Source organism: Anguilla rostrata, chromosome 14 (assembly GCF_018555375.3).
Source record: "Anguilla rostrata isolate EN2019 chromosome 14, ASM1855537v3, whole genome shotgun sequence".
Lineage (NCBI taxonomy): Eukaryota > Metazoa > Chordata > Actinopteri > Anguilliformes > Anguillidae > Anguilla > Anguilla rostrata.
The window spans coordinates 22,031,625-22,056,773 of record NC_057946.1 but is presented as its reverse complement, the minus strand read 5'-3'; the positions used below and the strand labels follow the sequence as shown (position 1 = coordinate 22,056,773).

The 25,149-nt window shown below is 41.2% G+C and overlaps 1 protein-coding gene across 2 annotated transcripts in view; it reads left to right on the top strand.

The window, feature by feature from the left end:
• Positions 1-25,149, top strand: part of dcc (DCC netrin 1 receptor) — a 368,326-nt gene that overhangs the window by 212,909 nt on the left and 130,268 nt on the right. For both annotated transcript variants that reach the window (XM_064307455.1, XM_064307454.1), the window contains one exon: positions 5,732-6,055. In XM_064307455.1, coding sequence (XP_064163525.1) covers positions 5,732-6,055 — 324 coding nt within the window. The remainder of the gene's footprint in view (positions 1-5,731; positions 6,056-25,149) is intronic.

Genomic DNA, 25,149 nt, shown 5'->3' with positions numbered 1-25,149 from the left:
GCGCTGTCCATTCTTTAATGGAGGGAAGTGGGTGGCCTACTAGCTTTGTTCATTTGCTCTGAGGTTTGTTGTTGTTTTCTAGTTTGTTCATTTGTTTTTGCAATTGTGTTTTGCACTTCTTAGCCACCATAGGATGTTGTACCAATCCCTGTCTCTGACATTGCAATTATGTATAAAATAGGCCTAAAATGTACTTATTTATCTTAATAGCCAATTAGAACAGAGTACTAAGCAGGCAGGGTGGGCGGGGCTACACAGAAAAGCACTGAGCAGAGGTAATGAACGTCACTACAGAGACAGTGCTAAAGCTAGACCTCCAAAAGACCTGAAACGTCCGTACTTCCTTGTCATCTTACGTTTAAAACCTCCAGTGCTGTCATCTTGTGTTTAAAAGCTCTATGTTCTTTGGTCAAAATCTAGCACTCTCTTGCTCATTTCTCCAAACTTACATACTGCATCTTTAATGTATGGATTCAAGAAATGCTACCGCTTTTCTATTTCACTCTGCATCCACTCGAAACACATCAACTTTTAATAGTATTACTCTGGTATCTACCATGTATCCCCAGGCTAGAGGTCTGCTGTGGCAGTGTGTAATTGCCTTAATTAAAACTCAGACTCAGGGTTACTCAACCTTGGCCCTGGGGAAGGGGCGGCCACAGTGAATGCAGACTTTCATTCTAGCCTGGCACTTAACCACCTGATTCGACTAATCATTTTCTTGATGGAACCAAATTAACTGCCTGCGCCCACCCTAGGTCTGTGAGAGTGTGAGTTCTAGAGAAAGCGCTAGAAATCCTGCCTTATTTCAGCTGTTTACTTGCCTTCTAGGATGTTGTAGCGACTGGGCTGAGTGAGGGCTGCTCGCGGCCTGATACCTGTCACAAGCTGTTTTGAGAACAGTGAGGTGTGTTTGCCTAAGAGGAGCAGGACAGCATGTAGCCTAGTGTCCATGTTACAGGAGGTCCATATCTTTGTGGTCCACAGGGACTCGCCTCACTGCTGCTCCACCAGCCAGGATCTGCATTCTTACCATTGAGCAGGCAAATTGTGGCCCGCTCATAAAGACCACAGTGTTCTTGATGACTGCCTTTATGCACCCCAATGCTTTAAAACATGTCAGGATTTAGAGCAATTACCTTAATAAATGTTCATTCTATTCCTGGAGCATTTGCCATAGCAACCTCATCAACCTGTGTTTTTTCTTTCATGTGGTAATTTGTCATGGTTCCTGAGTCTAAACATTGTGTCTGACTCACCCTGGATTGATGATGAACATTCAGGGATGCTTGTATTAAGTAGTTTCTTGTTATTATGCTGTCACGTGGGTGCTTAAAGCCCAAATAAATTCATTCAATTACATTTTTTGAATTAAGCTGGAATACTGAAAATGAAAACATTGCCAGAAACTGATCTGTTGTTGAAAGGAAATATTGAAATGGTCTGCTCATTGCATGGAACAAGGTCAAAATGACCTGACAGAATCTTATAGGAAGCAATCTTAAGAACTGAGAGTTTAATCAGAGGGATGAAGTCGATCTTGAAGAAACGTTGGGCATGGCTTCATCCGCTCAGTGCTGGCCTCTTGAACGTAAGGGTTAATGACAGAGCAATTTATTTCACTTTTTCATGGTGAGGTGCGGTTCCAATTGCTGGGTGATTTCCATGTGGAAGCAGGCCATGCTGTCTAATCTGCCTCATGGTGTGAGGGGCGAACAGGGGCATGCTCTTTAGAATGTGAGCTCGATGGCTTTTAATCAGAGCCACAGGCAGAGGCGGGAATGCTGCGGGTTAAAGATCGGCTCCAGTGTGCCCTTTAGAATTCTCTGCATAATGTGACCAGACAGCTTCTTACAGATTCACGGAACGAACGTTGGGAGAGTGGCAGGAAAGCCAAGAGGCAGGCCATTCCTCTCGCAGACCCAACTGATAAATGCCAGGAGGGTCAAAGAGGCGTAATACCTTGGTTTGTATTCCGTGCGGGTGCTGGCTATTTTCAGGTGCCTTGGAAACGGGCGTGCGCTCAGAAACGGGCAGCTACAGAGGCAATTGGTTAAGGACTGATTTTAGTCCTTCACATCAAAAGACTGAATTTATTAAACCTGTTAGAAGATAGTCAATTCCATGCTTTCATTAGACTTCATTAGAATTAGAAACTGAAAGAGGCTTTTCGATAAATCTCTCCACCTATTTGAAGGGCTGCCAATTCTGCTTGTCTTTTATTTGAAGACATTTTTCAACAGAATGTGGCCACTTTTGTATCACAGGTGTACATGGAGAACAGGCTAAATTTAGAGTAGTACATCAGTCCTCCAAGACTATAATTGTGTCTCTTGTAAGCCTTTAGTCGGAACCACAGATAATCATGTCCAGTTAAATGCATTCAGTTCTGCGGCAACATCTGTTTGCTCACAGATGTGCTCACAACTGGAGCTTGCCCTCGTGGTTTGTACAGTGCTATGCATGTTGTATTAAGCTCCACCATTTTGAGCAGTCAGATTATGTAATGAGCTTTGCTTGTTTAATGCATACTGTAAGAGAACCACTAAGTTATATCAAACAGTGTGACTGATCTGGGGTCAGAAGGGATAGTGACACCATTGTGATAATTGAGCTGCGGTTCTTTCTCTTTTCACCAGATGCCACAAAGTAAATAAGCTTGCATGAACTGATCCGGCCTCTGTGTCCATCCTCTCCTCTTAATTGTGGCCCTGACAGCAAAAAGAAAGGGGTGACAGAAAAATGGCTCAACCTGTGTGAAAGCTAACTATTATGCCGGTCCAATTTGTGTTTTTAAAAGCTCCTCACTGTTGTTCAAGCTCAAATTTAGCTTTCCCTTATCAGCTTTCTGAGATGATGGTAGAACATGAAATAAGAATTGAAAATGAAGTGAGAGAAAAATAACTAATGTGCAAAAATGGCAGGATAGGAAGGTTACAGGAAATGAGCTTGGCCAGACTAGACAAGTTCACACTGATGTGTGTATGAGGTGGGTGGATCAAAGATGTGAAGAGAACAAATGGACTTCAGGTCGTGAAGAGAACTGCACGACAGGAAAGTGTGATAAGACTCAGAAGGGAGGAGAAGAGCCACATTTACCTTGGTCTGGAGCTGGAGAAAGAGAGAGAAAGAGAGAGAGAGGCAGGGGGGGGGAGAGAGAGAGAGAGAGAGACCAGCAAAACCACTGCCCTACCAAGAGATCTTGAGAAGGACTCAATGGAAGGACTAAACCAAGATAAACACAGATAGCATAGTTTACAGGTTGACTGGTACAGTACGCCTTTCTTGTGTGTGCGTGGGTTTGTGTGTGTGTATGTGTGTATGTATGTGTGTGGGTGCGTGTGTGTATGTGTGGCGGGGGGGGGGGCGTTTGTGTGTGTGTGTGTGTGTGTGTGGGTTAGTGTGTGTGTGTGTGTGATTGTATATATATGTGTGTGGGTGCGTGTGTGTGGGAGCGGGAGATGTATTTACAAAGATGAAGTTGTCAGGATGAGCTGAGAACTAAAGGACGGTAGAATGACAGCGTTGAAGGGGAATCAATATGAACAGGACTGGACAGGCAACTGCACTGAGATAGTAATGAAGAGATAGCAAAGACTAGATTATATCTTGTATCCAGTTAATGCATAAAAGGACCTAATCATAAGTAGAAGACTACCACAAGATAAAAATGGCAAAGTCTACAAAAATGAGAACTGTAGTAACGACAGAGTGGCACAGATTGACAAAATCCAAGTTAATTATGAGAGTATGTTTCTAAACCAAACCTTTAACTGGTAATTGGAGTGAGCTGAGCCCCCAAATAGGTCACCTATGGTTGCCTCTTTAAACAGCATCACTGTTATTTATGTAAAATACAGAATACATTTATTTATTTTCTAAACAAACCAACAATGGTCATATAAAATCATCGGACTACATGTACATGTACAGGTACCATAACAGATGTTTGTATTCAATTTTGTGACAGCACAATGAACTGAACCATGGTCAGCACTGTTCTGTGTGTGAAAGATTACAATAACTATTGGCACTTTGAACTGGTAGCACTGTGTCTACACTTTGCATTCTATTCCCAGTTTTAAATCTATGCCTGTAGTACATATCTAGTGATCCCTTTGCAATGGTAAATTGTATTTGGGCTTTTGTTCTACAATAGTATTCTGGCGGTGAGGTGTTCTTGAGGGGGAGGGAGGAGGGAGGGGGGGTTCCATTTAAACCGAGCGCCTCCCGTGGGACGGTGGCCGCGACGTCCCGTGACAGCCGGTCCCCGGGACGTTTTGTCTCCCGCGCCTGTGACAGGCCGCTCCGGGACGCGCTAGCGCACCGCGTCCCCTGTCAGCTTGTCACTTTCCCGTTCCTCCGCGCGGCGTGCTGCGAGACAGGCGGGGCTCTAAATTACACCGCCGAAGCGGCGCTTTGACGCGGGGCAGACCGGCGGAGGATCGGCCGTCCTCTGAACCCCTCCGTTCCCCTGCTCTCGCAGCCCCCGTCTCTTTTATAACTCCTATTAAAGCAACTGCAGGCTGACAGGTGCCCACCTTCCTAAGGGAGCCAGGAAGAGCCTCCAGGGCTTTTGTTAAAATTGTCAAATGGAAAAAATAAAATACAGGTATGCCATTTTGGTTTTTTTAACCCAGTGTTTTTTGGGTGACATTGAAAGGGCGATCGAGTTTGAATCCGAGCTTCAAACCCCTTTGCCAGTGCAGGCATGGGGTAGGATTAGTGTTGAACTGTGCGTGACTGACTGACTTTGTCTTTTGAATAAATAATGAATCAAATCAATTTCGACAGGATTTCAAAATAGGATTTGAAAAAGTGTGCTTCAGATCTCTGGTTCGGACAAAGGATAAAGGAAAGCATTCGTAAACCACTGCATAAACACAAATGCATGAAAAGTGGTAAGGAACAAGCATTGTGAAAGTTGAATGAAATGTTAACTCTCTGTGATTAAACTACAGATTTTGTTCCTTGAACATGAATACTACATTGAATAAGCAATGATGTGTGTATGTCTTTGATTCTGCACAGTAGCTGCAATCACTTTAATCACTGTAATCACCTGCAGATTTGGGTAAGTGGTTCCAGCCCACTATTAGTGTTGCAAGGTAAAACTTGCCGTGGTTGAATGCTAGGCTTAATAGATGTACGATAAGGCTCAAACTAAATGTGTGGTTGGCTGTATCAACCAAAGCAGCGCATTGTTTTCTGGAGCAACTGTATGGCTTACCCTTAGATTTTCTGTGAATATACACTATATTTATTATCATCCTGTGCTTTAATATTTTGACTTGAACAAAATATTTTTAACTGAAAATGGTAAATTTGGACTTGAAATGCAAATGCTGATCTTCTTTGCACTTTGGGAAGTTTATTTTGATCATTGCCGACGAAACTGCGTATGAAGAAAAACTTTCTTTTTTTGAAAAAAAAACAAAGAACTTGAAGGACAAATGTTTATTGCATTGCAAAAAACTGAAACATCCCAGTCCCATAAAACACCAATGCTCTTTGCTTTTCCCAACCTTGCCTTCTGAAAGATAAACAGGAACCATACTACTGTTCACGCAGTAAGGTCTTAAAAAATTGTCTTCTTTGTAAACACAGTGTAAACACATATCACTTATGAGAGTGTTCAGTTTGATGGGATTAGGGCCTGCTTTCCTTCCCTGTGTGAGTGAATTTAGCGTGGACACGTGGCCTAAACCATGCCTCTCTCCCCGTGTCCCAGGCTTGGAGGCGACGCAAAGCTTCGTGGACCTGCGGTTCGCGCTGGAGCCGGCCGACGCGGTGACGGTACGAGGCGGCGTCCTGCAGCTGGACTGCGAGGCCCTGTCGGACCAGGGCACCCCCGCCCTGGCCTGGAAGAAGGACGGGGTCCTACTGAGCACGGTGGTGGACGAGAGGAGGCAGCAGCTGGCCAACGGCTCCCTGGTCGTCCAGAACGTGGTCCACTCGCGGCACCACAGGCCCGACGAGGGCTCCTACCAGTGCCTGGCGTCCCTGGAAGGGGTGGGTGCCATCATCAGCCGGACGGCCAAAGTTACCGTCTCCGGTGAGTGGGCACGTGGACGCTGATGCCTTTCATCTTGTTTCTTCTGTCGTTGGTTTGTTTTGTTCCATGCAGTTATCCGTGATTTGATTAGGATGAGATGAGATTAAAGCGGCTTGCGTTCTTCTGTTTCATGGTCGGATTGAGTGACCCTTCTGGACTTGCACCAAATGAAAATGACATTTTTGTCCAAAGGATGAGAAATCTGAAACAAACAAACAATACGTTTATTCAGACTGCGCAATGCGCTTTGCCCTTGGTTCGTGACAGGGACTGACAACATCATGTTACTGTAAGTAGAGCCCTTTCAGTAAGAATTGCTTACTGGATATTTTTAGTGTAATCCTCACCACCTGTATTTCCACCAGAATTGGCCCAAGTTTTACAATTGTATGTAATTAAGGCAATTAAAACAAGAGAATGAAAATAGCAGCTGCTTCTTAGTGCAGAAGCACAGCAGGCACATTACGGCTATTTTACATACAATTACAAACCAATATGAAAATGTGTACTTTTGTGCAGCTGGATTAAAATGTGCCTGATAAATTGCAATGTGCTGCCTTTTTTGAAGTCTCATTGCCTGGGTCACCTGCAGTGGGAGGACCCTTTCTTGGCCAGCTTTTTTTTTTTTTTTGTAACGTCGTAATCCGAAATTGAAATTTGAAATTACGCTGATATTGAATGCATGTTTGAAAATGAATTCTTTATTTGTGTACTTCCTAAAGGTTTATCCCTCTCAAACTGCTCAGAATATTGAGGTTTCTTTGTGCTCCTTGTTGAACTGATTTGAATGTTTCATTGCTCTTTTGATGGACTTCTTGGACAGTGTAATGCAGTATTCTATGCAATTTACATAGATCATTTCCATTCACTACACGTTAATGTAAGTGATTTGAATTTTTACACATGCATGCTGTACCTGGTACTGTACCTGGTTGTGCTTGGGATATGGCTACTCCCATAATACTAATACCAACAGTACTTTAATCTTAAAGGTATTTATATTGCACCTTTCCAGCTCCCAGAAACACTTCACAGTGTGAACATGTCCCAAGAGAGCTGCAGCGCACCCGTACTCTTTTCACGCGGTGCTGTATTACCGCGACGAACCCTCGTAATCACGGAATGAAAGGCTTGCTCATGACCCCGAGCTGGCGGGAAAAAAACTGCAGCGCTCTGGCGAATGGGAGCCGCTAAGTAACTGCGGTTTTAATTAAAACAAGCAGAACCTAATTACGGGGGTCGGGGACCTCTGCCGACGTCGCGCCGCGGGGCTGTGTCTTACCTGCGCGGGCGGACCAGCTAATTCATTTACACGCTGTTTACGCTGCCCCACCTTTATGAATCATATATGTAGTTATTACTGCTGACCTCCTTCTTGTTTTTTTTTTTTTGTTGAACTTTTGCATTCATCATCTTTTAATGCGGTTACAGAATGTTATGTTGTTTGTTCATACGAGTCATATTCATACTCAGGACGGGTTGACCTAATTGTTTTGAGCTTTGACAGAAGCTGAATGGAGTCTATAGGCATGTATGCATTTACAAGTGCTGCATAAGGCTCTGAATCTGAACAAATACAACCTGGCACTTCTCAAAGATGCCATCCAAAGTTTTTTGTCAATGAGGGAAAAAAAGCAGTTTTTGCAATGCAGTTGGATTCCCAGAAATGTCTGTTATGTTCTTTTTTTGTTGCCCTTTCCATAGCCTACATACTGTATCTATGAGGACAGTTCTCAGTATCACATAAACTGCAACAACACCTGCTACAAGTAGCAGTTGCAAGATTGCGTTCTGTTCTCTCTGTGGGTGAATCTGGCCCCTGACAGGTGATAACGTAGCAGCGTGCCATTTTATCTCAGTGGTTGCCTCGTCCCCCGCATCTTTGCATCTGGAGGGAAATCTGACGCAGCAGGTTTCTAAATTATTTTCCATCCCCGCAACATGATTATCTGGGCAGAAACATGGTTCAGGTGTTATTGTTATTTGTGTATTTATTTATTGTTTTTGAAATAACATGTTGACATCGTGGCAGGATGTTCTGCTGATGTTCAGTATATGCCCCGTGTGAAGCATTTTATGCTCGGGAGTGTGTTCACATAAAACGCTTTTTTTTCAGTGGCCAGTGCAGTGTCCTAGAGGCTGGCCACAGTGGTACAGCAGTTTGTGATCCTGACAGTATTACAAAGTCTGAATTGACCTCCACAGATAGACACCTCATTTGTCTTACATGAGTTGGAATAAAATTATCCATACCAGACTATTTAAGCAAAACAATACATTTTTAAAAATCTAGGCTGCATGTTTCTGAAAAGGAGACTTTATTCCCATGACGAAACCATGGAAACCATTATTATACTTCACAATAACTAGCAGTGGCAACTGATGCTTCCTTTCAAGTGAAGCCAAGTGGCAATGTGCTCTACACCATCCGGAGTTGATGGAAGATGGTCCTCTCTATGCCAAGGGGGTGGTCTGGAGCCAGTTGGCTGGCTGGAACTACCATAAAGCAACTGCCTTCTTAATACTCTGGCCTAATTTGCTTGGGTGATGCTGTTGCCATTTTAGTTCCTGTCCGTCAACCTGGCGCATCCTGTCTGCAGCTAAAAGGTTATGCAAAACATGTATTAAGGAAGCTTCGCTGAAACAGCCAAAAGGTTTTGTTTCTGTCTCATTAGTGCATTCATCTTAAGAACCCACCTGTCCCCCAAAACATACGGGGCGGCATAGCTCAGGAAGTAAGAGCGGTTGTCTGGCAGTCGGAGGGTTGCCGGTTCGATCCCCCGCCCTGGGCGTGTTGTGGAGTGTAGCACAGTGGGTAAGGAACTGGGCTTGTAACCGAAAGGTCGCAGGTTCGATTCCCGGGTAGGACACTGCCATTGTACCCTTGAGCAAGGTACGTAACCGAAATTGCTTCAGTATATATCCAGCTGTATAAATGGATACAATGTAAAATGCTATGTAAAAGTTGTGTAAGTTGCTCTGGATAAGAGCGTCTGCTAAATGCCTTTAATGTAATGTAAAGTGAGCAAGATACCTAAGCCCTGATTTCTCCCAACGAGCTGATTGGTACCTTGCATGGCAGCTTTTCATCGTTGGCGTGTGAGTGTGTGTGTGTGAATGGTTGAATGAGACGCATCAATTGTAAAGCGCTTTGGATAAAAGCACTATATAAATACAGTCAATTTACCATTTACCAAAACATAATATGTCATTTGCAGCATTATTAGCTGGAGTTTAAATCTCAGCTTTAAACCTATTGGCCACAGAAAAGCATTAAAACTGGAACAGCTGTTCAAATCTGTAATATAAGCATTAGTTGTTCCAGCTATAATGAAATTCTGTGCTCTGAAGGTTTAAACCTGAAATTTAAACTTCAGGTAAGGACACTGCAGTTGACCCTATGTCTTGTTGGTTTGGGAGTTTGGGAACTGGTCTTTCAACCCAGAATATTGCGGTAGAAGTGACAGATTTGACACCGCTGTAGCACAGAAATGTTCTCAGTACTGAATTTATCCAGTACAAATGGAACATAATATATTAGCTGCAATGTGTACACCACCCTGTGTAAGCACTTCTGCAAATCAAAATCAGTGATAATGTATGGAAGATTCCAGTTTTTACTGCTGGAATCATTTAACTCTCATTTTAACTGTACTAATGAACAACAAAGTGTCAACTGCGTGACGTAATGAAATTAAAGAAAAAGGACATGATTGGAGATCACGCAAAAGTGATCGTTTTGTGTAAACACAGACGAACGAAATGCGCTCCTGGCCGTTTGGTTCGAAGCGTGTTGTCTGAGTGCTGGCCCATTCCGTTGTCCCTTAGGGTGCCTCTGAGAGTGAAATGGCGATTGTGAGGCCCGGGGTGGTGCCCTTGCACAAAAGGCAACGGGAGCTCGCCCGGGCAAAAATAAATCAATGCTCTTCTGCTGGCCTGCTGACATGCTGGCAGGGGGAAAGTGTGCTTGGTCCGTGGGAGACTCTCAGCCGTAATGAAGGCGGGGAAACAAAGCCAGTGCTTTTGCAAGCTCGCGAATGGAGGCGAGGCAGAGGTGCACAGTGCCTCCTGCTTTGAAAACATGCACCTTGCACAGGTCCCAAGAGTTATACGGCCAGAATTCATAACAAATGTGCTATGAATGTAACAAAAAGTGTTTGACTTTCCGACCCACAGTTGCTGCCTTTTTCTCTCCAATCTGCTGTCACAATAATATATCCAATTAATTTTCAGCATGTTCAAGCATTCAAATTTGCACAAGAAATAACAAAGACAAAAGGTTTTGCTGCGAAAAGACACAAGAGCCACTTCTCAATTGTTTGCGTTTTTCCTTTTATCTACGCACGCAAAATGGAGGTAGCGTATGTGATGTGTCTTCGTATGAAAGAGGGGTATTTTTTCGATGGCAAAGAAGCGTGTACAAACCATAAGAAATCCTACTCGCATAAACAAAAATAGTAAAAAAAAAATATCTCACATTGACTGAAATGTGAGAAAATGTACTCACTAATTACACTTTCTCTTGTTACCCTTCAGGTTTTCAGCAGCACTGTTTCTTCCATGAAAAGTAGGAGTCTAACCAAGCGATGTTTGGATATATTTGTTTATTAGTTAGTTCCTCATTCTCTGACAGCAATTTGTTTTCTCTCTCCATATGCTCCAAGAGCTGTTTTAATGGTTTCCATGGTTTCCTTCTCTTTCACCATATCCCTTCCTCCATAATGCAAATTCACATTTATTATCAACAGCAAGCAGTTTACTACCTGAAATGTGCAGTGAACTGTTGTGTTTAGCTGTGCTGTATCTAGGGCTGCCATGATTCAATTCAATCAAACACAATATATTTAACAGTGACATTATGCACCTCCCCTATCAAACATAGTTGTTTGAACCAACCAATCAGTCACAGCTCAATTTATGATTTCCACACTTCTGTATTTTCTTGAACTTTTGGCTTAATTTTCAAATGCCCAGGTGATTACAAAGCTAACAGGCAAAAGTTCATTTTTAATGATAATATTTACATAGGTGAAGACTGATATTTACTGTTCCTTTTCAATAACAGCTGATTTTCAGAATTCTTAAGAATTGTGTCCTTGGTAGAGTTTTCTCACAGCTTACTTCCATTTTTCCCTGCCAAAATTATTTCCAGCTAACTACAGTAGCTGAGTTTTCTGTATCTGGGATCGTAAGTGTAAATGCTTTCATTGAAAAATACAAATTTGCGAATTAACACATTATCTTGCATAACGAGTCCACTAAAATACACTTTGTTTCCAGGTATTTGGATGAAAATGAACTGCAAAGAGGTTTTAAAGGTGTCCATGAATGTCCATCTGTCACACCAAAAAAAAAAGAACATGTGAATATATTTAAAAAGATTGCGTACATTTTCCAGTTTGCAGAGAAGCAGATGCTTTCTGTAATTGAAAAATAGAGGCAGAGATTATAGAAGTGTTGCTAGGGTCCATTTGTCATTTTGGATCGTGAGTACAGTCTGCCTACCTCCATTTTTCTGTCTTTGCTTTGTGTGCCAAAATAACTACGCGACTCTGATATTTCTAAGACTGTCAGAAGTCAGTCAGAACTAAGCAATCAAGAGCAAGGGATCATTGCAGAACATGCTTGGCGGCTAATACAAAGAGACATTTACTCCGGGATGTCAAAAAGCTGCGCTTGATCATTTATAACATATTGATAAGCCTTCAGACAGAGTGACCGTTCAGTCGGCCAGTTTCTGCAGCAACCGTCAATAAATTGAACCGGGGGCAGGGAGGGGGGGTTGAAGGCTGTTGTACAGAAGACAAATACCTGTGAATGGCCATCACCCCACCTCAACCATCAGGGAACTTACCACATCCACATGGCCCTGTGATGTGTTGCAAGCAGATTTCCCCCAGTATTACAATGCACTTCAATATATTTAAGGAAAAATAACATTTTTCTTGGTTATGCTAAATATCTGTTCCTGTTTTATATTGCAGCTTCACCTATATATAAACAATACAGCTATGCTGCCATTTTATAGTAAACATCATTACAAAAAGAGTTTTTACCATATGTATAAAAAAGTAGATGCTAAGCATACAATGGTACAAAAAAAAAGTTGTCCATTAGCTTTATGCAGTGGTTTGGTTTAATGATATTCATCATGCAATGTCAACATATTGTCCTTTTTCTTTTGGAAAGTAATTGCATATAAACATCAGTATGGCTCTGATATTCCGGTTCTCAGTAAATAGTTTCCAGATATCATGCTCTGTGTCTCTGTTCAGACTAGAAAACAGATGTCCCGCCTTGGGCTCTGGGCTTGCATAGTGCACTGTGAAACAGGAAGACTGTGAGCATCCATAATGAACAAGCAACATGCTACCTCCCTATTAAGGCTATTTCGGCATTTCAGCATAAGCATGAAGACGACGAGAGCTAACAACATACATGGTTCCTTTTGTTTTTGGTAGACTAAAAAAGACTACTGTGAATTGCGTCAATTAAAAAAGAAAGAAAAGAAAATAGCCTGTTGTTTAGGATGCTACAGTATGTCATGTGATCAATAAGGAAATGGTCCTGAAAGGCTGCTGCACTGGCCGCAGTGGGCTGTGTCAACTCGCTCACGTCAAAGCTACTGTGACACTGAGCGGAGCAGGCAGGATGAGAGTGACAAAGTGGGACAGACACAAAGGAAGAGAAAGAAAGAGGAAGCGATATTGGAAAGGGGAGGGAAGGCAGGGAGATAAGATGGCGGTATGGTAAAAGGAGGAGGATGATGGAAAGGTTACACACGGATGTCTGGCGGGCGACAGGTCAGGACATGGCAGCTATTAGGGGCTGGGGTGGAAAAAGAGGAGCTGAACTGAATTCTGGGAAGTGACACATTTGTGGTCACAATCCTCCTGGATATTGTTTTCTTCCTCTTCTTTTTTAGTAAACCGTCTAAGTATAGACACTGGGCACTATTTGAACTGTTATTTTCAATTTTATCATTTTAACACTAAGTTAACATCTGGACATGATAACGTTATGTATTGTACAGGCAGTGGACTGTACTGTTCTTTTTTGAAAAGTGTATATTGTCCACATATGCAAATTTTGGGATGGATTCAGTCATCATCTGTCTAACTTTGACTTGCAATTAAATGCAAGTGTTTATTTTCAATTGCCTGATTGGCAAGTTTATTTTGACATCACTATTATATTAACTCACCCAACTGTGTTTGCAATGGAAAAACACCAACACATGCTTTTAATCCTGGATCAAAGTTAAAGAGAAATGTTGATTGAATCTGGGCTGCATTATTTCAGATTGTGTACAAATTATTGTTATTAGTTTTTCATTTAATTCATTTTGGCAATTCAAAGCTAATAGCAAGATGGACATTTTATTTAACTGGCTACTACCTGCGAACTGAAGAGTTATGAAAAGCTTCCAGGGATACTAAATATGTTTAAATGCAGTTTTGTCCGTCGGTTCCATACTATGTACGTACATTAAAAATGTGTTTTTTGATTTAGCTGAATATCTTTCTTTCTGAGCTTAATGCAGCAGCATGCTCGCTCCCAACAGCTGCTTGTGTCTACTCTCCAGGCTTCTGAAGGCTTATTCTCTCTTATTTTCTGCCAGGCATTAGTATGCATGTCTGCATTGAAATGAGTATATTTCCACAGTGTAGGCACTGACTCTTCTGTTTCCTGCAGTCGGACCAGTAAGTAGTTGGTGTTGAAAGTGCCCTTCAGAGTGTCACGGTAATGCCGGAAACTCAGACCTTGCAAATTGGAGATTTTTTTGGGAGATTTACCGAGACAACATTCACCGCGCCGACTCTAAACCAGAGCAATAATCTCGGTCTCGGTGTTTCATTAGCTTGATCCGAGGGGCTCTGCCACGCCGAAGCCTCGCTGGCTCATTTTAAACGCTCCCCCATGCCCGGTCGCATTAGCGCCAATGAGCGTGCCAGATGCGCGGGACAGCTTGTCATCGCTGAAGCGCTCTCAGCCGTCAAGCCGAAACAAAAGCCCCGTCCTGGCCCCCGTTCTGGAGGAGCCGGCGCTTCCAGAACCTGCGCGGTCGGGCTGGGCGCTGGCGCTTTGAAGCCGGGCTTCTGAGGCAGATGCTGCCTGAACCGACCGAGCCTCCATTAATTTTTCAGAGATTCCGCGGGAATTTGGCTCTGACTTTCGCATGGAACCTTTCATGTCGGAGTTGGAATGTTTAAGAGCATGCGCTAATTGGGGAACGCTCCCCTTTCCTACAGAACAGAACATGGCACAGTGGATCGTTCCCTGTTGCACAGTTTGCGCATTAGCTTAGAACAAATTTTGAGCTGTTGCTTGGAAATCAGCAAGGGGCTAAAAGGTAAACAAGCAACACTGCAGATAATTTGGTGCAGATGTCTTGGCTGTCCTTTTGGTTGCTTTCATCAGTTTTCCCAGATTTATTTGACTTTAAATGTGCACTTATAGCTAAATTAATTGACCTCCTTTTAGAAAAGAAACAGGATGTTTGTTTGTTTAAAATAATTGATGATTAGCACTTCGTGGAAGTCATTTGCTGGAATATTACAGTAATGAGGATGGTAATAATTTGTTGTTTTTCTGTATCTTATCTCCTCTCTACATTTCCATGGGTGAGTTTGCTAATGATGTGCAAAATTATCAGGCTTTCTCAGGCAGACTGTGCTAAATTGAACTACTCCTATATCAAATTATCCCTGAAGACTGCCTCACCCGAATGTGTCGTCAGCTGATTTGCATCATTTAAATGAACGTCAGATGATTTTTTTTTTTCAACGATATGTTTAGTGGCAAAATGGAAGTTCGCTGAATAGTTGTAGCAGAATTTCTAAGCCACAAGCCTGTCTTTATGAAAAGGAGCAGCAACAATGTAATGTAGATGACATAGACTTAAAAGGAAATAGGATAATCTGAAATCTCGGTAATTATCAGTGGCGTGATGTGGGTGCATGTGTATCATTAGACTGTGTCATGAATATGGGCTAAAAGTAGTGTTTGTAAATGTGAAGTTAAATGAAACACGGGTGTTTGCTTTATCCAAACTGAACACTTTCTCTGGGATTGGAGGCCCATAACATCTTTATCTATTGATCTATTGCATAGAAGTTATTTTCCTTGCTCTCCTTGCCATGAATTTACTGTTCTGTCTTCCCACATACGTCCACCCCCCGCCCCGTCTTTCTCTCTGTATATACATCCATCCATCCATCCATTATCTAAACCCGCTTATCTTGGGCAGGGTCGCAGGGGGGTCGCATCATGCATTGGGCATACTGTATATATATATATATATATATATATGTGTGTGTGTGTGTGTGTGTGTGTGTGAGTGAGCATATATATATATAGTACATTTGACTTGAGTTTTGAATGATACCAGAATAGTGTCTACAAACCAAAACCTATTTTTGTGTTAGCTTTAAAGGTCCCTGTGGGAGTCCAAAGGAGTGTGTACAAGTTTAAGATGGCGCTGCTCTGGGGATTTTGCAGAACCTTTTAATGTCAGCCCTGAAACTCAGTGGGTATTACTTACACAACATAAAAAAATCCACAAGACTGAAAAAAACTTGCCCAAAGATATGGGCCACGGTGTAGTAATTCCAGCTGTGTGTTACTTCTGATCACGATCCATTCATCTAAAGCCATGTTTTTGCAGAACTGACTGCATCTTAGCTGTATCTCCTTTTGTCAGATGCACCCAACCCAATATATCTTGTTTTGCAAAAGATTGCTGCTTCTTCGTAGGCTAGGTTTGTCAGCCGGAGGGCTTGTTTCAAGACCTTCCTGTACAGGTGGGTGGGTTTGAGACGTCTGCTTTCAAAGTAAACTTTTTGAGAGACAAAAGCATTTTTCCCTATAAATTGAAGTGTGTGCGAGACTGGGTGCATGAGGCATTTTTTTGTGCATGAAAATGCAAGGACCCAGCTGGTCTCTCAATGAAAATGTCTCGTTCTCTTTTCTTCCCAAGTGCAGTGTTGAAGGATGTCTGGTTATCTGCCTCCCCCATACGTACCCTCACTGTTTATTTCAAGTTACTGTGCAATTTGTCTTTGGGTTGTTTGCCTGAATGAGCGATGGACTGCTCTGTCCTTGTGCACTATAGCCTATTTGCTTTTTTTCAGCAAATCAGCCAGTCCAGCAGACAACATGTTTGCCAAAACCATTATAAATGAAATAGTCACAATAGCAATTGGAGCAGAATTCTCATTGTTAAAATGAAATCCCTCACTTATCCCTGTTTAGCTATTATGAATATATATATATATATATATATTTGTTGAAATGCTAAATTAATGTAAAATTTGTGTGTATGTGTGTGTCTGTGTGCGTGTGCGTGCTTGTGTTTATGATAGAATTTTTCTGACAGTATTATATAATATCATATTATATATAGCTGGCTGTCTTTAGTATTTAGGAAGTCATTCCCTTTCCCACAAAAACAAAGTCATTCTGCATTATAATTGTTGGCAGGTAAAATAATGTAAAAAAAAGGTATTTTTAAAGAAATATAGCACAAGCCTTCCAGGGCTAACTGTCAAGTTTTTACTGAGGGTACAGGTTTACTTCATGGCCAAAACAGCCTTGTTTGGTGTATATACAGTAACTTATTCTATATTAGTTTTATTGAAAGAGTCCTGCTGTGCAGTTTTAAAAGCAAAAAGGGACAGTTACATGTAATTATGTACATATATTGAATTCATTTATATATATGCTCTTTATTATATATAATTTCACTGAAAAATCTTATTTCCATAATTACACAGGTATGTCTATTGCATTGTGCATGATATGGAAAATGTTATTTTTTTAATGTTAAATGTTTAAAGTGTGTAGGGGTAAAAGAAAGAATAGCACCCTTCCACCCTCACAAATCCACTCCATATTATTTTTTCCCCTCCTCCTTTTATTAACAAGGAAGGTCACAGGCCTCCAAATCAATTAGTAGTCATTAATGCTCCAGAATGGCTTTCAGCACAGCTGGTACACAGGGCACAGTAGTTGTTTGCGGTGCTAATGAGACGGAGGGCAACCCCTCTGACTGACAGCCTGAGACCTCGCCTCTGAGCCAATTACTGTGCGAGCGTTGGGCAAAGTGTGGTGTGATTAGCTAATAGACTTTGGTGGCGGGACAGAGAGTCTCCGTGCACGAGATGACAGGGGGGCAAGCAGGTGCAAATATCCATGTGAATAAGTGATCACAACAGGGGCAGGCCTTGTGAGACATGATGGTGTTGACGAGCACACTGCAAAGTCATTAATTAATGTTTGAAGAATCCTCCTTTTGTAGCTCCACTGGCTTTAGGAAAACATAATTGCCCGATGTCAGTTCAAACAGCTTGGCACTTGACGAGCAATGACGAGCAGTGGTGAATTATTATTATTGTTATTATTATTATTATTATTATGCTGCATTTGGGATGTATTAATTATATGCATATTATGCAAATGATATTGTGGCCAATATATTCATTAATATTTTCATGTGGTTTTTTTTTTCCCCACCAAATCTGAAATGTCACAACCATGCTACGTACAGTACAGTTGCTTCTACTGCGTAATTCTCTGGGGGCATTATATCACGGATACACAATAGCAGCCCGCGAGAGGCAGAATGGATCTTTAGAAGCTAGACATTGAAAATGTAGTATTATTGGGGATATGACTGTGTGTTGTGTGTGTGTTTTTTCTGTAAAGCTGTCAGAGAGATGCACCCTGGGATACTGCTGAAAAGAGGCTTGCCCTTTACTCCTTTTCCTTCTGTCTACAGCAAGTTCCCAAACCACAAAATGAGGTGTTCTGGTGGAAGACCGAGCTTGTAACCAAAGAGTCTCGGGTTCGATTCCCAGATGAGGCACAGCGGTTTGACCCTTGAACAAGGCAATTAGATTAAATAACATCCTTAATATATCCATCTGTTTCTGCGTGTAGTATACAAAATATCTTAGTGGAAATGTTTTCCCAACAAAGCCACATTACTATATATATAAAACAGGTCCTACTTTTATGCTTACCAGAGTTACAATTTTCACTGCCATATGCAAAGTGATGCTATGTATTTTTTCTTGTAAGTAACTTGGGCCTGTGTTTCTTAATAAAGATTTTTTTCTTCATTAAAAAAATTATTTGTTTATACTTGCGTACCTTGTGATTGGCTACTGTGAGCAATGAACAGATGGTGTGATTGGGGAAAGCGCACTTGGCTTTGTTTGAAATGGGTATTGACCAATGGGGAGAAATAAGAAGAGCGGTGCTGGTGGCAGTAAACAAAAAAAAAGAGGAAGAAATGCAAGATAATGCAAAATTTGAGAGGAATTACAACATACCCTGATTCTGTGGCTTTATTGTATGGCTGTGTTGAAGTAATGAAAAGTAAGTGAATTCTGTGTGTTTGCGTGAGGTCAGAGTGAACAGTAACGAGGAGTTTACAAGGAGTGAAGGTCTGTGGTCAGTCTGCTATTTCTTTGGTGAACTATAAAAATTGCCAAACCCTCTGTGGTATGTATGGCATCCAGATGTCAGCTATGCTTGTCACCCTAAGAAAACTAAAAATAACAAAAGAAGTCTGAAGAGACATTCTCTAACACACACACACACACTGTACACACAATATATTACAAACGCCCGTAGTATGTTGTGCCAGCTCCTGTCTGAAGGTGTCTGTTGGGGAATTTGTAGGTGGGGGATTTAACAAAATGACAGACGTGGTGAGGGCAGGGGGCTAACACTAAAGAAAGTCTATTGCTGCAATGCGCAGGCCCCTGAAAGGGAGGCTAAACAATTTTTCTCTGGTGTGACATTTTCACTGGGCGTCATGGTCTCGGTTCTGCTTGTGAACGTACAGGTACGCGTGCGCAGCAACGGTCTACCCGCTTCGCCCGCGTTAAGGCGCTGCACGTCTGACATCCGTGAGAGTAAAATGAGCAAAGAATGGACCCGTCACAGAAATTGGCTGCGGCTTTTGCCGCCGGAGCCGGGGTGACACCGTCAAATTGCCGGCCTTTCTCTTTTATTTCATTCCTTCTTCCCTGTCACTGCGGGCCCCTGCATCGGAGACTGAGCAAGATAAATGTCGTAGACGGCTGTTGGTCTCCTCAAATTTACGAGGCGAAGGTAATCATTACGACGGTGGGATTTACATCTCCCCTGATACCGTGAGCTCGCTCGAGGCTCTGCGTCTGATAATGAAGCCCAGGCTTAGCCCCTCTGCACGTGCAGACGCTACACGCCCACTGGCGTTATGTTAATCCTTTTTGTCTTAATGCAGCAGAATAATATGCTGACCAAAGCTGGCCTTTATTTTTTATTTTCGCGCGACTCGATTTGACTCCGTTCTGCGGGCTACGCCTCACAGGCGGTGTCTGAGCAGCGATAAGTCTCCCCGCTCGCAACTCGTAAAGATTATCAAGTAGCTGCTCTAATTCAGCATGGTGGGCGGCAGTGTAATCTGCATTTAATGAAGGTTATGGTCCGTTATGGCTGAGAATGCAGCACATTTTATTTGCATTTTCCTCTCTCTTGCCATTCTTGGATTTTAGGAAATTTTCTTTTCTTTACTCTGTGAAGTAGCCAAATCAAGTGCTACAGTGCCAACATCCCTGTCAGGAAGAGTATTTTAGTTGTCTGATTTTTAAAGCAATGGCTAATGATGTGCTTATTATCCAAGATTTATGTTACCACCTCTTCTTACAGCAAATAAACAGGACAATTACATGCTGGGCAATCAGAATGGGAGATACTTCTCACTGGTTGATCGGCCTCTTCATTAGAGCCACAAGAACAGTATATTCAGCCCACTACGAATGAGTCTTTGAACTATGGCTGCAGCTCCACTAAAAGTGCTGATAAGGTGTTCCATAAGTAGCTAATTCACTATGGGTAGATTTACTTTCTAGTGTGAGTGTTATTTACATTTTGAAATGGTATCCTCAAGTTAACCGCATCAGCTGAACTATGCTAAATCTTTATACATGGATGTGCCATCTCAGATTAAATTATTTACTTAAAACATGTTTTTTTACAGAATTTTCTGCATCCGAATGTGCAATTGAATGGTTGGCTGGATCATATTTGGAGGCATTGGTGTTTCAGAGACATCATTGAAATGTAGCAAAATGTCCTTCAGCACAGCTTCTCATGATTTTTCACAGTTGTTCAAAGTTGTCATGTCCATCGGTGGAACAAATGCATCGTTATGTTTTACTAAAGCCAGTATGGTCACCTTTAGTGTAACTAAGCTTGGCAGTGCAAAATAAATAAATAAATAAACTTGCTGGACAGCTTGCATGAGGTTCAAGTCCCAGATGCTCCAGTGGATTTATAGAAAAAAAATCCCGCCCAATATGGGTTGAAAAATGGATCTACTGTATAAGCTTAGCTTTGATTGTGCATCTCTGTATCTGTAGGGAAAGCATCTGGAGCTCAAAGAACAGCAGTTCAATCTCCTGTTTTGTGTCTGTTCTCTCAAGCCGCTGCATTTATCTCAGTTGTTGAGCCAAACCATTAATCACGTCAAATATTTTAGACAATTGATTGTTGACTAAATCACTTTGGATATCAACAATGTTCTGCTGCTTGCTGAACAATACAGTTTAAAAGTAAAGTCCAAATGTAAAAATGGATGCTTTCACAATGCATAATTGCATATGTATATCATTTTATATACTGTACATATACTCTTATATAATATTAAATGTTCTCCTCTTCTGGCATAAATATTTGTTCGCTCTCTGTAAAAGTACAGTAAGTTCACTATGAGAAAATGGGTTTCATTGCTGAAGATTTTGGATGGACATGTGTATTGATGATTTATATACTGTAGGCATTATTTTGTTTTTGGACAGATAATTATCTGTGTTTATCTTCATATTTTTATATTTGCAATGTTCTTTTATTTCTATCATTACTGTCATACAGTTTTGAAATGACTTTTGTGCTGTATGAAAGCGAGAGAGAGTGGGTTTCATTCAGACAGCATTTGTTTGACTGATGACATTTTAGTGAGTTTATTTTGGAGACCATTGTACCACCCACAGAAAAATTGGTTTTAACTGTGAGTATGTTCAAAGTTGAGGACAGACTATTTGAATCCAAGCTAATGTGGGGGCTACTACTGGGTATACTATATATTTTTTTAATTTTGAGCTGCCCTGTCTTTGCTCCATTGGCAGTAATATTCAACTTAATTTTGTTTGCCTTTTAAAAGGTTCATTTTGAACATAAAACTGATTGACGATAAGAGAGAGGTTTATGACAACATATAGCACCATGCTTCAATAAATGCATCTTAGGTAGGCTATATGACTTTCAATGCTATAAGAAGTATAGTCAGTATTCATATAAAAGTTGTGTACCAAGAAGTAAGTATAGAAACTTGTTTTCTTAATCTGAAATTAAATGCATATATCTAACTCTTTTGCCAGATACATGTGCCAACCTGTGTTTTATGGATATGAATATAACCAGATGATGAATGTACACTTTAACATGTAGGCTATATGATAGATAATTTAATTAGGCAGGTGTCCAGAATTTAACTGGTATACTGCTACATACAGTACATGCCAATGCAATTCAGTATATTTTAGTAGATAATTGTACTATAAATTATAAATTCAAGGAGCGCCATGCAAATTTGAATGCATTTTGCATTTTATAAGAACATTTTTTTCCATGATTTGTCAAACATTTCTTTTTCACATTTCACATCAACTGACATTTATCTTGTGATGGCAAGGTAATGCTAATATGAAAAAGTAATTCATATTTAGTTAAAGAGAAAGAGCATGGCAGTTAGACTGAATGCAAAAGTTTTAGCAGGATTTCCTTCGAGGAAGATCTGGGGGTTTCAAATTCCATTATGGAATATGAATACATTTCTATTTATAGATTTAGCTTTCTGAGAGCTTGTGTTTTAATTTGCTGGTTCCCATCACTCCATGGGCGAGGGCAGGATGGTGGAGCAGCCTCCTGTGAAATGCGTGTGATTGGAGATTCTCTGTGATAGATTAGAAACAGGATTGTGGAGATTAATCAGAGCAAGAAGCCCCCCCCAGCAGATGTCCTGGCTGCATTCGTGGGTCTTTATGTAAACAACAACATCTGTTCTCCATCTCAATGAAAGTGAAAACACTGAATGTTTCGCATTCTTGCAGCGTAATCAATGCATAAATCAGGTGGAGGTCAAATGGGTTGCATATGTGCGGAGCTAAAAAAGAACGAAGCAATGAAAATCTGTCTCGGTTCATTTTTTCAGCTCATGCAGTCAGGAACTCCAAGGGGCTGAACAATCTCCAAGGCAAGGAATTACAATTCTGCCAGCGATTTCTTACAATCAGCGTTCGAGCCACTTTAGATGTACTCTTGTTTCTCTCAGCCAGACCCCCATTTGGTTTTTATTATGCTTTGATGATACGTGTGGACCAATGAGGCGAGTGTCACCGTGTGCTCGGGTCCTCTGATCACTGGATGTTTCGCCCAGCGAGCCATATCGATTTCAGGCCCTGAGCGTCATTAAGCAGAGCGGAGGGCGAGGAGCGCTGCTGACTGAGGCTTGGGTTTCCCCACACCCGGGTCTCATTGGACCGCTGGCCATCTCTGCCAGCTCTCGCTCAGTTTGTGAACTGCAGCATGATGCTGCTCTTGCATCTTTGACTCAGGTCCAAGCTCTGTGTGTAATATGTATATATTTATATAATAATTTAAATGGCACCCCTCTAGAGTCTGCACTGGTAGCTAATTACGTAACTAGCTGATTTTTTTTAGATTTTGATATTTACTGATTGACCAAATGACCTTTCTTTATGGAGAAAGATGGATGCATGTGATAAGGGCATTGTTTTGGTCGGCAACTATGAAATTATAGCTGGCAATGAAATCGGAGAGTACAGAAAACTGCCATTGACTTTCAGTGAGGCTGTGAATGCAATTTAGTTTTTTATTTTGTGTGGAAAAGTCTACATGTTCCCTAAAAAAATTGCTATGGCATCTCATAAGTCACTTGTATGTTACAAATCCAGGCCAGTGACCGTAAAGCTGGTTGGCTCTTTTTTCTCCAGCCACAAAAAGAGACGATAGACATTAAAAGTTTTCTCACACGTCCAAAGTTGTCTAGTGGATTAACGAGTGAGATGTTTCCTTGGCTCAGTCTCAACGGATTTAATGTCTCCCAATCCCCTTAGTTTACACCGATGAACAAGTGTCTCAATGAAAAGTCTTCGGGGACCCTCATATGCTTGTACTGTAACCTATTTTAATGCTAAGCCTTCATCTGTAATCCACTTTCATTCGGGTAATGCCTGCAGGGAGCTGAGCCCTAGCTGTCAGGACCTTTCTGTGACCTTTGACCCTATCCCTTCTGTGGTTCTGCTGGAGGATTTGGCTTTCTAAGGATGAAGAAAAAAAATAGAGCTTGCCCCTTTTTATTATGCCATTCATTATCATTTATTTGAAACATAACACTTATATAAGCATTATACTAGTTTAGCATCGAGCATTTAGCCTACCTTATTTCAGTCTCTTGTGGTTGTTTATTTTTTAAATGCCAGCAGTTAAGAACTAGTATTAATGGCATTCTATTTCGCTCCCACATTAGGACTCCTCAGGTTTAATTTGCTACTCAAACTAATTAGCTCGCTCTAGTGGATAATACTGTACTCATGGCTTATAACATTAGAATGGTTTTAACAGTTATTTAATTTTTTTATTAATTGGATGCCCTATAATAATTTTAGTTGTTATTAAGTCATTTTAGAACATTTAGTTCAACAGTGAGAAAGTAGATTTTTAAAAGTAAATGAGTTTTTTGAATTTATTACTGAATTTTAATTTGTACATATTGGCAGATTAAAAATGGAATCAATCTATTCCATATTATGCCAAATTATGCCAGTTTCTAAATATGAACACAATAATTGTTGTTATTCTTAGTGTCCACCGATGCAACACAGTTGTGTAAGTGTTACAAAATAACACTTACACAACTGTGTATGAGGATATCACATACCTCTATCTGTACATACAAATGCACACGCTCATATAACAATGGTTATAACTTAAAACACGGGTCCCTAACCCTCTTCCGTGAGATCTACCAACCTGTTGGTTTTCATTTCAACCCTAATTTGGCACATCTAATTTCACTAATGAGATCTGCAGCTGTTGATTGAGGTGTGCTTTGTTCAGGTTGGAGTGAAAACCTACAGGGAGGTAGATCTCCAAGAAGAGGGCTGAGAACCACTGACTTAATACAATAAATGGAATTGTTTAGATTATTCACAGAAGTGTTCAGTGGAGGCTGAGCTTGGGCAGTTTTAAAAGCCTTAGGCGTAAAGCTCAGATTTGGTCCGAGATGCTGATTCCAAACAGACTTCCTGAACCCCCACCTCCCCCTGATATGTGTTTACATTTGCCTACTCCGTCAATGAATATCTCATTAGAGTTGCCTTTGAAGGCTCCACTCAGCCCCCTTTGTGCAGAGCAAGGCAAAAGAACAAAATGGCGGCCTGATGAAAATAAATTTGACCACAGGATTCCCAGGCTGTCTGCGAGGACGGTGACGGTAACTGGGATGGACAGAGTGTCCTTCTCAGCCTCATGTATCCTAAACATCCAAACAGCACTTTCTGTGCAGTTTGAGATCTAAACTGCGTACTATCTTATTTTTCTCAACACATCTACATTCAAAGATTCTGCTTGTTGTACTTACCTTTTTCATAAAGCAAGTGATGACTGTTCAGATTCTTTGTGTTGACTGGTGGAAATGTCTATTGCGGTATGTGAGGCTTAAGTAAAAAAACAAACTAAACAAAGAACTAAGTACATTAGTTGGTGGTGATGTGCAAGGTCAATGATTCGAAAAACTGGTAAATACCTTATGCCCATATAAAATGGAGAACCTCCTGCAAATGCATATCTAAAAATACATTATGACTAGCCCTGTAAAGCACCGTACTGTGTAATTGCCATAAAGGGACCCCATTTAATATAAAAACCACAGGGCTCCATAGTGAACCAGTAATACCTCGTTGAAGTGTTTTCATTGATTGCAAGGATTTCTGTACACTTTGCGCGTCCTGTTGAATTGC